The 15535-nt window shown below is 34.9% G+C and overlaps 1 protein-coding gene across 1 annotated transcript in view; it reads left to right on the top strand.

Moving 5' to 3' along the window:
• Positions 1-5319: 5319 nt before the first annotated feature.
• LOC124543951 (DNA mismatch repair protein Msh2) overlaps positions 5320-15535 on the top strand; it is a 33190-nt gene continuing 22974 nt past the window's right edge. Inside the window, exons 1-3 of the mRNA XM_047122290.1 lie at positions 5320-5508; positions 7712-7903; positions 14568-14720. Of these exons, the coding sequence (XP_046978246.1) occupies positions 5428-5508; positions 7712-7903; positions 14568-14720 (426 nt within the window). The 5' untranslated portion in view covers positions 5320-5427. The remainder of the gene's footprint in view (positions 5509-7711; positions 7904-14567; positions 14721-15535) is intronic.

Raw genomic sequence — 15535 nt, forward strand, 5'->3', positions numbered from 1 at the left:
AAGGTTTGATTTGCGGTTAGCTAATTATACGACACTGATGCCGTTTTGGTACCCGTGAATCTTAATCGAAGGTGTGGGTTGAAGAGGGTGTAATTTGTGATCTTATTTAATTTATGTGTAGAAATTTTTTGATAAATTAATTATTATTTGTTCAAGTTATTGAGGTAATCTTCCTCTCTATAGTGGTCACCCTCATTGAGACAAGTTTATCTCACTGAATATATTACGATCGCATCTCTTTCTTATTTTACTCTCGTAATACGATGGACTGATAATTCAAAACAACCAAAGACAGCTCAGGTGCAGGACCAAAATAACTTTACGAGCGCCGAAGTGTAAACACCAAATTTTAAGCTCCAAACTGGTATAATATGTTGCTTGCTCCAGTGTTGGGACCCTCGGTTGTCTAGGACTTCAAAATCTGTATCATTATAATCTGAATTACCCCATTGTGTTTCATTGTTGATGTTTCTAAGACTGACATAATCTTAAAAAAACATGTGTGCATCATATTCAAAGAAAAAGTTTAATTAATGTCATCCAACAATCAAGTTTTCGGTTGATGACATAATGTGTATGTTTTTATGATTCAGGACATGATTTCATAGTTAGTTTCATCAAATGACACCTTAAGGCCGTGGGCGGTCAATGAGTAATTTTATTTCGAAGGTTCCTATGAATAATTTAAGTTATAGTAAGAATTGTCAATTAAACCTAATTATTCCTCGAAAAACTTGAGGGAGGGTAACCAATGTCCTCCATTTCTTACACTCATCAAATCAGTTCGATGGTACTGCATAATGATACCTAGTTAAAGTTACTGTTTTTGTAAGACTGGCAACATAGGTTTATTTTCACGATGTTCGCTTAAGTATAGTCTATTCCAACTACAAGAGGATAAAAGCCCAATAAACATTTGACAATTTTTTTTTGATATAGTTAGGCGGACGAGCATATGGGCCACTTAATGGTAAGTGGTCACCATAGACAATGACGCTGTAAGAAATATTACAATTCCTTACATCGTCAATGTACCACCAATCTTGGGAACAAAGATGTCATGTCCCTTGTGCCTGTAGTTATACTGGCTCACTCACCCTTCAAACCGGAACACAACAATACTGAGTACTGTTGTTTGGCGGTAGAATAACTGATGAATAACGATGATGATGATTTAGACATGTCACGATTGGTTGAAAATTGAATAATATACAATACACGGATTAAAATAAACGGCTTTCTAAAACTCTATGAATATTTTTTAGTAGCTACGTATCGTGTTGTATTGTGAGTAAAGACATATTTATGAATAACTGTTAGTAGTGCACAATATTACTTGTGCTATTGGAAAACTGTATGGAATACGTAAATCTAAAGTTCTTTTATCTTTATTCCTTCTTCGTATGGAATAGGAAACACAAAACTTATTAGTCAAGATTAGGAATTTCGAAGTTTCGAATCGATAAGTTCTACAAACGAAACGTATTCTTGGCCTTTCATTCGTTTATCTATTCTACAAAATCGAAACGACCCAATATCGATTAAGGAATCGGGATAGTATTCTATCGTAGCCGATATCTCCCCTATCTACATACATATATATTATAAAACAAAGGCCCCCGGCCTCGTCTGCTGTTTGTATGTTTGCGATAAGCAGCTCCAAAATTACTAAGTGGATTTTCATGCGGGTTTCACTAATAGACAGAGGGAGGGATAAGGAATGTTTAGGTATATAATTTATTAAGGTTTTTGTATAAATAAGTTGAAATAGTACATTACAATTACATTTACAAAACAATTGTCAGACATGTCAGAAAAAAAAACAACACAAGAAAGCAATATAAAATGTAAAAATTTTAAAAAACTTTTTGTCCACCCGTGCGAAGCCGGGAAGGCCGCTAGTATACGAATATAAACGTAAATTTCACTCACTGATTACTCACGAAATCTCAGGAATTATAACACCTACAAACTTGAAATTTGACAGGTAAGTTAATAGGGTGTTAACATCGGCTAAAGATTTTACCAAACTTAAAGTAAAAGGTGAGTTAGAAATTTTAGTTATATAAATATACTGCGGATATCATTACTTTAATAAAAAAACTGAACTGTTATTTTATATATTGTTAGTTTATATATGTTTATTAACATAAGTTTTAAAAATATTCGTGGTAAACGATAATGAAAGCGTCCTATTATTTTTTTAAAATAATCTTAGAAACAATTATAAAAAGTGATAACGCAGTTGTGCTTGGAGCTCTATAAACATATTATTCTTATAAATGTTATTTATTATTATTCCTTGTCGTTGATATTCCTGTAGTTACTTATGACTTTGATCTCGATTCAAAAGTAGGTCGTATGTCCAAGGATATTTCGAGGAAAAGTTATTTAAAAAATAATAACATATCAAATTTTTAATCGTTACCAAGTATTTTTTGTTGCTGACTAAAGAATGACATTGATCATAGCCAGCCAGTCTTGATTCTTCGTATTATATGAAAACCTTGACATTGACCTCCGAATAACATGTGTTTGTCTGAAGCTGTGATTGCCATTTGACACTAATTTTTCGACGCACATATTTCGAACATATTCTATTTATAAATTTATCTCGAATGAACTGTTTATTTTGTGATTCGGCCTCGTGTATTCATCGATCTGAACTCGACCAGTTCGGCGAAATAAGCTCTAATCCTTCTAGCACCTGAAGATGAAAGGAGTTCGTCCAAATCATTTATAGTCGGTGATTTGACATTTTAGTAAATCCTCATCCTTATTGGATGTGAAGTCCAAGTAAAGTATTACAATTTTAGAGCATTTAATCAATTTTAATTAAATGCTCTAAAATTGTTGAAAAATAAATACAATCATAATTACATAATGGTCGTTTAAAAGAGAGTAAATGTGACTTATCAGTATCCGTTATCAAAATGTTAACAACCGAAACATCGAGAAACTTTTGTAACAAAACAATGAGTCAATATAAACTAAAGGACAAAACATTGTTATTTCCTAAAGCTGTTGTTTCATGAAGCTGATTTCATCCTTAAACTGATATGAATGTACTAGTAAACGGTATTATTTTATTAATTATAAATAATTCGTGATGTCATTTTCTGATAAGCTTAAATTATTTTTTGATAAAAATAAAAGTTAAATTTAATGAAATTTGCATATTCTTTTACTTTACCAAACAATGTTTATGCAGTCCTGTTTAATTTTTAAATTTTTTTACTCATAATGGCATACCCTTAGACGTTGCGATTTATTATAGACGTGCATTTGTATGGGTGAGTGACGACGTGCTTAGAAAATAGTGTGCGTGAAACGAATCAGAGTAAAGACAGCAAAAAAATGCAAATTCGATTAATTTTGTTAAGTTTATTTTATTAAGAAAATTTAACGCGGCGGGTGCGTCTTTGAAGTGAAAATCTCGAAATAATACCAACGCATTCAGAAAGGAAAGTAGCTCTTCCTCTATATCCCTCAAAAACGTGATTGGTGAGACAAAGACGGCGTTCATTGGCACATACGTATACTTACTAAAATCACATACGGAAATAATTCACATCTGATTTTCGAATTTAAAATACTGACAATTTTCACTCGTCATAAACTTATAAACGATTTTCTATCGATCTTTCAGCTGTACGAAACATCAAATTTATATAACAATAAACTGCCAGCTCCTGCGGTATCCAGAGAAGAATCAGCTGATTAGCGACCGCCAGTACGGCTTCCGTTGGGGTCGTTCAGCTTGTGATCTTCTATTTTACCGTACTCACTCACATATGGGCGGAAGCAGTTGAGAGCAAAGGGCAGTCATTAGCAGCCAGCTTGGACATAGCGAAAGCCTTCGATCGCATGTGGCCCATAGCGCCTCTTGCAAAGCTCCCTTCCTATGGGCTTTGCGGGAAATTATGCAATTGGATTACCAACTTGTTGGCAGATCGGAGCATCAAGGTCGTTATCGACGGTGCATGCTCTGACTTAAAATTGGTCAATTCTGGTGTTCCACAAGGCTGTGTTCTGACTCTATTTCTTCTCCATATCAATGACTTATTGCAAATCAATAACATTCACTGTTATGCAGATGACAGTACCGTAGACACTTCATATATCGGCCGGTGTAATATTTCTCGGGAAAACGTCGAAGAAAACCGGAACAAACTTGTTTTGTTTTGATACAAACGGTGTTTGAAATCGACTACTTTAAACAAAGTCTCGAAATGGGGCCGGATAAACCTATTCCACTTCAACCCCAATAAGACACAAGTTTGCACGTTAACCGCTAAGAAATCACCATTTATCATATCATCTATTTGAGTACATTCCAAACGCCGCGTTGATATTTCGAACCTCGTTCAGTTCCACGGTCAATTGGAAAGCAAAGTCAAACCTTCCAGTCCTTCGGATATCTTGTCAAAATTCGATGTTTCGCCTGCACCAACTTGATGTCCCTAAATCCGCAACGGCGTGATTTCTTAGACATTTTCTGCCTCGCACAACCACTTTGTGTAACCAGCTTTCGGCGCTGTTTTCTCGAACCGATACGACATGTGAACCTTCAAGGAAAGATCGTACTCCTTCCTTAAAGACTGGCAATGCACCTGCAATCCCCCCGGTGTAGCAGATGTCCATGGGCGGTGGTAATCACTTTTCATCAGGTGAGCCTCCTGCTCGTTTGCCCCCTATAACATAAAAAAACCTTAGGTCCCTTCAATATAATTTTTAAAATTTTAAAAAGATATAATTAAAATAGGAGGTGGTAGAGTTCCGGTACTACGCCACTGATCTAGTGCTAGGTAAAAAAACAATACCGAAGAATCCTACATTGGTCATAATATATGTTTTGATTGTCTTTTGTTTTTAGTTTACTGTCATCAACGTTCAGTAATCTCGTATCTCGGATAATTATTTATTTACAAAATATTTAAAGATTTATTGCAAATAATGCCATGCGACAGCCATTTGATGATTAAATTAAAAGGAGACCACTGAAAATCAGTGTAGAAGCTACATTATGTTTCTATTTTTCACTGAGTGGATCTCCTTTTGGCTAAATTACACTGCTGCACACTATTTATTGTTTAATATTATTTTAATTAATTATTTTATACTCTCAAAACTTGTTCTGTTGTAGTTTTATTTTTTTTCTTGTTTCATGTATTTTAGGATGAGTGATATTTTGTTATGTCTCGTTTTTTATGTTGTGTGAAAGTAGTGTAATTTGCTCAATAAATGTTTATTATTATTATTATGATTAAATACCTTTTCATTTATTTATACTCGATATATTATTTCCTTCAGAAATCTCCAACAACAGTGAGAATATTCGATCGCAACGACTACTACAGTGTCCATGGCGTCGATGCGACCACTGCCGCTTTCGAGGTCTTCTCGACGAATTCGAATATTAAGAAGATGGGCATTGAACCGAACAAACTTGATTATCTCGTCTTGTCTAAAGGGAATTTTGAAATACTCATAAGGAAATTACTACTGGTAAGTTAAATATATTTTTATCTATGTATATAAAATAATAAAATTTTAACAAAAAGAAAAACCGACTTCAAACAAAACACTATTTTAAAACAAATGAATATGCACGAAAAAGTAATAAAAATAATTGCGTATTCAACATATTTTTTAGAGTCTTCCTAAGTTAAATGAAATGAAAAATATTAGACTACTTAAAAGTCGATTAACGATTATATCATGTAGTTATAGTTATTGGTATATTTGGAGCCGGTGTCAGCCACGGTGCCCTTGCCCCAACAATCAAAAGAAAGAAGCGATACGAGCCCCTTGATTGATCTAGTATATTATTGTGTAAAAGGTAATTTGTAAAAAACATATTTGTCAAAGTATTCTCGTATTGTTTTTTGATAGATATACTGTAGGGTTTTATTGGCTGACACCGACTCCAAATATAACAATAATTATAACTACATGATATAATCGTTAATCGACTTTTAAGTAGTCTAATATTTTTCATTTCATTTAACTTAGGAAGACTCTAAAAAATATGTTGAATACGCAATTATTTTTATTACTTTTTCGTGCATATTCATTTGTTTTAAAATAGTGTTTTGTTTGAAGTCGGTTTTTCTTTTTGTTAAAATTTTATTTATTTTTTGATTTTAAGTGAAGCTGATGTTGACTAACTAATTTTTTTTAATATGGATAGATTAAACGTTCCGTTTTTATGAGTCAGAAACTACTTCGAGGACAATTTCAAAGGAAACTTGCGAATAAAGCAAAGATAGACTTTCGAAAATGCGGATTTAATACGTCACACGGCGTAAACTACAAGGATCCCTCGAAAGAGCTGTAATCGAACTCAGCAAAAAAACTTTGAAAAAGACCAACTATATTTCCTACATCATATGACATCACATCACATACACAAAATTTGATTAAAGATAGTAAGAAATTCTGCCCCATATCGCACCCTAACTGCGAGCCGTATAGGAGTTCCATCACTACATAGTATAAAACAAAGTCGCTTTCTCTGTCCTTTAAATCTACGCAACGGATTTTGATGCGGTTTTTTTTAAAAGATAGTGTGATTCAAGGGGAAGGTTTGTGTATATAAAACATGAACAATATAGTAAAGAAACACTGATAATTTTAGAAGTTCGCGATGTGATGTCGTATATAAACAAATTCTGTAGTATATTTAGTATCAGTATTGCACCCGTGCGAAGCCGGGGTGGGTAGCTAGTTGATTATAATATTCGACTATGATAATTACATAAACATAACCACATTACGGAAGGTGACTCAAATATCCAAATAACCTATAAATAAAAGATTCGACTGAGTATCGCTAACGTGCTCCTCAGAATTGTTCCGTTCCCTTCCGTTCCGTTACTTTGTCATGGATCCTGTGCTCAGAACCTTACCAAACTTTCACCAAATTACACTTGAAGTATATATTTTATAATAAAAAAAGAATTATCAAAATTGGTTAACGTGATTTTCAGTTATTCACCTATTTGTCGCGCATATACATAATGCAAATTTAAGACTTATGTCGTTTTCACAGGGATACCATCATCGGAAAAAAAAATAAAAAAAATGGGACCCCACGGGAAGCACTACCTTTCAAACAAAAAAAAAAATTATCAAAATCGGTCCACCCAGTGAAAAGTTATGAGGTAACAAACATAAAAAAAAAAAAAAAAAAAAAAAAAAAAAAAAAAAAAAAAAAAACAAAAAAAAAAAATACAGACGAATTGATAACCTCCTCCTTTTGGAAGTCGGTTGACAAGTCCTGACTAACTGATTCATCATATCCGAGCGTAAACAATTAAAGTTAGGGCCTTGAAATTTGGTATGTAGGACGTGTAGTGTACACAGATCTTTAATAATATAAAATAAACAACATAAATACCGCCAAATAACGGTACTCAGTATTGTAGTGTTCCGGTCTGAAGGGTGAGTGAGCCAGTGTAACTACAGGCACAAGAGACATAACATCTTAGTTCCCAAGGTTGGTGGCGCATTGACGATTTAAGGAATAGTTAATATTTCTTACAGCGTCATTGTCTATGGGCGATGGTGACCACTTACCATCAGGTGGCCCATATGCTCGTCCGCCAAATTATACCATAAAAAAAAGCTGAGAGCTGTACAGTAAAACTGGAATAGACGACCATTCTGCCGTTAAGCTAAATGCTTAGGATTGATGTTGTTTTTCCAGGTGCGTCGGTACAGAGTGGAGATATACGTCGCAGAGGGTTCCGTGAGGGCGTGTGAGTGGGCAGTCAAGTACAAAGGCTCGCCGGGGTACTTGTCTCAGCTGGAGGAAATCTTAGGCGACGGCCTAGGCTCCTCGGAGGAACACGCTCCTTGCTTAATGGCTGTTAACATAAAAACTGACCCCGTCACTAAAGTACGTATTCCTATTTATAAACTACTTATTTATTTATTTACTTAGGACAACCAAAGAGGTTAAAGAAAAAGGTTAAAGAACCCATTAAAAGTTGTTTTTAGGGTTCCGTACGTCTGAATACAAAAACGGAACTCTTATAGGATCACTCGTGTGTCTGTCCGTCCGTCGCTTACAGTCAATTATCTCCGAATGTATTAGACCGATTAAGTTGAAATTTGGTACACATATCAATTCCTGTAACCCAAATACAGAGGTGTGACGTGTGACGTCGAGCAGATGAAATCTGTATATGGAGGGTCATTTTTGGAGGGGAAGGGGAAAATTTAAAAATAAATTCTGAAAACTGCATCGTGTGGCATATCAAATGAAAGGTCTTGTTGAGAAGATCTTAAATGTATTTTTTTGTAATTTTAAAATAAATAGTTTCCAAGTTATTCAAGAAAATAGACGAAAATTGACCATTCCCCCCCCCCCTTATCTCCGAAACTACTGAACCTAAAATTTTTAAAAAAATACAGAAATTAGTTTTCTCCTTATAGATTATAGGAAAACCTATAAGAAGTCCTTGATATTAAAATAACATGGTAAATCATTCAATATTGTGCGTACCAACTTACATTTGCAGGTGGAATGTGTGAGAGAACATATTTTTTAACTCCAATGTTAAGTTTTGTTGAATCGGTTTGTAGATTAATATTTAATGAAAAAAATAAGCCCACAATGAGCATTCTACGACCAATATTGTAGGAGATATTATCTGACCTTGATCTAATTCTAGCCGTGTAAGTAGGTCTATATAAACAAGAAAAAGAGTCGGGCCTAAAACACTTCCTTGCGGTACGCCATGCGTCAGTAATTGATCATTGCTATAATAGGTATCAATTTTAACGCATTGATATCTTTCCGAAAGATAGTCTTCGAATAGCTTAAGTTGTTTGCCTCTTACACCAATGCTCTCTAATTTTTTAATTAAAATTGGGATTGACACACACAGTCACTTTGACTTCATCATAAACCCGGCCAATCAGGAGCGTTTTGTGTCACGTGACAAACGTTTGAAAAAATGCATTTTTATTTATTGATTTTTGAATAAATTAAGTTAGTAAACTTTCGTTAGTAAATAACCATTTTTAAACTCATAATATACACTGATTACAATAATTCACAATTTATTTTTCGCATTGTCAAATAGCCTATTGCATTAATTTAATTGCCTTTCATTTTTTTTTTTTAATTATTTTTAATGATTGTGAAGAGAAATTTCCTGATCGGTTTGTTTATTTATGTAGAAATTCTAAACGAACAACAAATGGTAATAAATATTACGATGGAGATAAAAAATCGGGTATTTTCCTCGTCAGGTTATTGAACAGTTAGGATGTTAATGCGTAACAAACAAACTGACGTTCGCATTTAATAAGACTAGCGACCCGCCCCGACTTCGCACGGGTGCAACGCTGATACTAATTTGTTTAATTACGACATCACTTTGGAAACCTCAAAAATTATCAGTATTTTTCTATTATATTGTGTATGTATTATACATATAAACCATCCTTGTCAATCACTATCTATTAAAAAAAATCGCATCAAAATCAGCGTAATTTTTAAGATCTAAGCATACATGCGAGTCGAGATGGCCCAGTGGTTAGAACGCGTGCATCTTAACCGATGATTGCAGGTTCAAACCCAGGCAAGCACCGCTGTTTCATGTGCTTAATTTGTCTTTATAATTCATCTCGTGCTCAGCGGTGAAGGAAAACATCGTGAGGAAACCTGCATGTGACAAATTTCATAGAAATTCTGCCACATGTGTATTCCACCAACCCGCATTAGAACAGCGTGGTGGAATATGTTCCAAACCTTCTTCTCAAAGGGAGAGGAGGCCTTTAGCCCAGCTGTGGGAATTTACAGGCTGTTGTTGTTGTTGTTAAGCATACATAGGGACAGACGGTACTAGCAACTTTGTTTTATGATTCTCATAGACGAAGTTTTCATGAATATACTTGTCGCAATATTATACAAAATGTTATATATAAATAATTTCGTGAATGAATTTCGTATAATAATATTATTGTGATCTTTATCCGAAGGTCATCGACGTTGAATAATGCTAAGCGGTTATCTTTATATACAATTAAATATTGGAGGTCAAATCTACATTATATATCTTTAATATATATGCGAAATGAACCAATTTAATATGGTTTCCAATTTAACCAAAAACACCACAATTTTATAACTGATGATTCCGAGTTCAATCTTACACCAACGCCTCTGAATTTTCATGTATCGGACTTTGTGTTTATAATTCATCTCGTGCTCAGCGATGAAGGGAAACATCGTGAGGAAACCTGCATTTGCCAGATTGTGCCTCATGAGTCGTATCTATATGATCTATCAATACTTATTGAAGCTACCATAATATGACGGACTTGGGGGTAGGGGTTTGTGCAAGCCTGGGTATATAACACCCGCTCATCAGATATTCTACCGCCAAACAACAGTATTTGGAATTATTGTGTTCCGGTTTAAAGGGTGAGTGAGCCAGTGCAACTGCAGGCACAAGGGATATAACATCTTATTTCCCAAGGTTGGTGGCGCATTGGTAATGTAAGAAATGGTTAATATTTCAGTGGTGACCATTTACCATCAGGTGGTCTATATGCTTGTCCGTCAAACTATACCCTTAAAATAAAATAACTGAATATGACTCTATCATACACACACTGTGGAGCACACTTATTGAAATATTATAATGTAAATCTATATGAAGACGGCAGCAACTTTTTCTGTTACTCTTTCATGGCTAAACCACATTACCGTATATATTATTTAATTTATTTTTAATTTACACACACATTACTCTATTCTTACTATTATCCTCACGAAGAAGTCTCTGAAAGGAAAGTTTTTATAAATTTTTGCTTAACGCGTATATGGACAATATGGCGCTGCAATGGGGTCGGTGACGTCACTTGCCTGTATTACATAATCTGTGGTACAAAGCAAAGCAAGGTTATAAAGCAAGTAATTTGGTCTGAACCAAGCTTTAAAACCAAGAAAGACACAAGCTTTGAAGTTCAGTGGTTTGACTGTGACGATCAACAGAAATGCAGATAGTTTCTTTTACAATTAATAAATACTAAATTATTATTAATTGTAAAAGAAACTACAAACAAAATCTTCAAAATGTTGGTCTCGTCTCCTGTTACATCAAAGGTTATTGCTAGGGCTTATTCCAACACAGTACATATATGATATACTACTTGTCGCCCGCGGTTTCGCTCTCGATTTAGGGCTTCCTTGGCATGTGTTAGGCAAAAGGGTAATCTAGGTTCTTCCTTTGAGTTCGAGTTTACTTCATATCGAATTTTATCAAATTCGGTTCAGTGGTTTGGTGGTGACAGAGCTACAGATAGACAATGTTACTTTCACATTTATTATATTAGTATTGAAGTATAGTGCTGCGTTCACCATCTAACAAATTTCATAGAAATTCTGCCACATGTGCATTCCACCAACCCCGCATTGGAACAGCGTGGTGGAATATGTTCCAAACCTTCTCCTCAAAGGGAGAGGAGGCCTTTAACCCAGCAGTGGGAATTCTCAGGCTGTTGCTTTTGTTGTATATATTTATTTATTTAATAAGTACACTAACAATATATTGTATGGTAAGTATAAAAATAAAATTGTGGATTAGAACCCGCGACCTTCCCGCGTTTATATAAATAATATAAAACTTGACCGCCGTTGTATTATCGAGTATTCGTTCGTGACCTCATCGAATGTTTTGTCTCTGTTGAGTAAATATTGCTCTTAGTTTCTCAGAAAAAAAACTGTATTAACGATTCACATTTTATTTAATTCTATGAATAAATAATAATCTAAATAATACTTATAATTAAAAAAATATTTTCGTTCGGTATTTTTTGTGAATCATGTGAAACTTTTATCGTAAGATAGTTTATAGTTTCAGGATGTAAGTTAGCTATATAGTGTTTATATGTTACACATTTTTTATTTTGATTTTTATGGCAAAGTCAAAATGTCAAAGTTAGAACTGACGTTCCAAACACTACCAAACTGCTTTAGCTAATTTACATCCTGAAACAATAAGGTATATATTTTCAGGATGTAAATTAGCTAAATAGTGTTTATATGTTACACATTTTTTTTTTCTATAGCAATGTCAAATTGTCAAAGTTAGAACTGACGTTCCAAACACTACCAAACTGACAATAGATTACAGATACACAAAAAAATTGCAGATTTTTATTTAAAAGAAGGAAAGTATTAATTGCACATAATAATACATAAAAGTAAACATAAATACACATTAATTTATTTACTTTAGAGGTGTACAAAAGCAGTAGTATTTTTGCTTTAAGCAAACTTACAGACAATCTTTGAAATAATCAAACATATATGAGTAAGGAATCGGGATACTGCAATTTCTTTAATTATATAAATATATGTAGTACTCAAAATTATATTTATACTTGTAAAATATAACATATATGACTCTATACCAAAAATAAACGTTAAATTAAGACCTACACGTGTTTATAAATATGATTACATTTGTCAACATTTGTATAAAAAAAAATTTCATTATTTAATACAAAATAAATACCACCAGCATAGAAATATCTGCATGCATGCATGGATTAAATAGTGAGATAAATCAATGTAATTGTATTTTATAGTCGTTTTATATTACCGTCATGCGTATGAGCACTGGTAGACTACCTAATGGTGGGTGACCACTCATAGACATACTCGCCGTAAGAAAAACTATGCTGTAGATCACGAATGAGCCATCAATCTCGGGAACTTAGATAATAACATGTCCCATGTGCCTGCAATTAGATTCGCTTACTCAGCCTTCTCACCGCAACAAAACAATTGCCATTTAGCGATAGAATACTATGAGTGTGCGGTACCCACCCACACAAGTTTTTACAAAGCCAAGTAATATGAATGTATAATAAATATAAATATGAGACAACATCACATACATTACTCTGATCCCAATTTAAGTAGCTAAAGCACTTGTGTTATGGAAAATCATAAGTAACGAAGATACCACAAACATCCAGACCCAAGACAACATAGAAAACTTATAGTAATCTATATCGACTCGCCCAGGATTCGAACCCGGAACCTCGGAGCGGCGTACCCTTGAAAACCGGTGTACACACCACTCGACCAGGGAGGTCGTCACAATAATAATTATATTCTTTTACTAGGAACCCGACCCGGCTTCGCTCGGGTCCAATCAAAATCAAAATAAACTTTATTCAAGTAGGCTTTTATAAGCACTTTTGAATCGTCATTTTACAATTAAGTGAAGCTACCACCGGTTCGGAAAGTAGATTCTACCGAGAAGAACCGGCAAGAAACTCAGTAGTTACTCTTTTTTAACATTTAAAAAATACAACGTCATGTTAATTAAATACAATTATTTCAATTAATGTATCCTGCTTGGAAGTCAACAGGTATTAACTCCACGCTTTTTTAACATCCACAAAATCTTGTATCGAATAATATGCTTTTTCTACCAATGTATTTTTTACAAACGATTTGAATTTACTAAACGGCAAAGTTAAAAATTTCTGCGGAATTTTATTATAGAAACGGATACCTTGCCCCAAGAAGGATTTATTGACTTTGCGGAGTCGGAAACTTGGCGTTATAAGCTTATCCTTACTCCTAGTGCACATACAATGCTGATGCTATATAGTAGAGATTGTCTAAACTATCAATGTTTCTTTACTATATTGTCCACGTATTATATACAAAAACCTTTTTCTTGAATCACTCTATCTATTAAAAAAACCTGCATTAAAATCCGTTGCGTAATTTTAAAGATCTAAGGATACATAGTGCGGACAGTGGTAAGCGACTTTGTTTAATACTATATAATGACAACAATATATCTTTGAACCAATTATGTAATCCTATTTACTTTTTATTGAGGTATATTGAAGCTGTTTATATACTTAATAAGAAAATTCACCAAATTCTATACTTATTGTGTTTAATAATTGTTTATATACAAATATAACAAATTTCATGGAGACAAGAAAAGGTAACTGTATAATCAGAGTCGGATTTAACTTATTAAGTGTCTGGAGTCTGAGAGTCTGGAGGACCCCGGGCCACAAAGCAGTGGGGGCCCTAGACATACAGAAGCGTGAACAACCTAATAATTATATTATCATGAATTAATGACTTTTATTATTTCAATCAGTAAGCTATGATTTATTTACTTGTATCGGTAACTTTTAAAACATTAAATAATAACCTTATTATAATTTAACTATATCTCGGTATTTGTTAACTTGCTGAAAACTGTGGCCCCCACTAATGTGGAGGCCCCAGGGTAGTTGCCTCGGTTGCCTTCCCCTAAATACGGCCCTGTGTATAATATGTATTATATTCATATGGTTAGTATCTCCTGGGTTGATAAAATAAAGACTCCATTCAGTTTTTTTTGCTGTGAATTAAAAACATTTATTTATCTATATTTTATAATAATATTTAAATATTTACTCGCGTGTGAATTATATAACTTAATAAATATCCAAAGAAACCAATGAAAGAAATTTGATTTTATTCGTAATGGTTTTCATGATATGTTTATGACGAATGTTTCCAGGGTCGGCTGCTGGGTGTCGCGTGCGTCACCCCCGGCGAGTACGTGATGTCGGTGTCGGAGTTCACAGACGACGACCTGCTGACGGAGCTGGAAACCATCACCGTTCAAATGGCACCCTCGGAGTGCTTAGTGCTACCCGCCGAAAATGAGGATGTAAGTGTTATGTACGTTTTTCTTATGAGATAGCCTCTTCATGTAACTGGTGAGCATTTACGGTTAATGTCTCATTGATGTAAGTGTTACGTTTTTCTTATGAGATAGCCTTCTCATGTAACATGGGGAGCATTTACGGTTAATGTCTCATTGATCTATTGATCTGTAAGTTATGACGTCACGATTTGAAATAACATGTTGGACTGGGAAGACTCATTGGGTCTGAGGGTCTCCAAAACGGCACCCTCATTCACGAGGCGCGAGAGTCACAGTCCAGGACGATGTTCAAGGTGCAGACTCAGGTGAAGTATCTGGGCCTGATCCTGGATGGAAGATAGAGCTTCGGGCGGCATTTTGTCCACCTGACCTCGAGGGTCATCAACCTCGCCGCCCTCGGTCGGTCCTACTTAACGTGGGAGGGCCGGGATCGCCATGCCGTATAATACTACACAGTAAGGTCAATGGCGCTGTACGATACTCCGATCTGGGTCGACGCCCTTACTGACAATCGGTAGGTTAAAACGGTGAAAGGCATCAGAGGGTACCGTACAGTGTCGCGGACTGCGGTGACACTTCTCGCGGACGATCCACCCTGGGAGCTCCAGGCGGAGGTGAGAGGATCCGTAGCGACCGTTCCAGAGTCGATGGAGGACAGGCGGATCAGGACTCTAGCTCAGCAAGCCCTGATCTTCAAGTGAGAGGAAGAGCTCAGGTCAACCACGGTTGGGCTGGCGACTGGAGGCAATACGTCCCCATTTGAGTCGCTGGGTAAAAGATACGCTCACTTTTAGGATGACGCAGATACTTAGTACTTA

This window comes from Vanessa cardui, chromosome 3 (genome assembly GCF_905220365.1).
Source record: "Vanessa cardui chromosome 3, ilVanCard2.1, whole genome shotgun sequence".
Taxonomy (NCBI): Eukaryota; Metazoa; Arthropoda; class Insecta; order Lepidoptera; family Nymphalidae; genus Vanessa; species Vanessa cardui.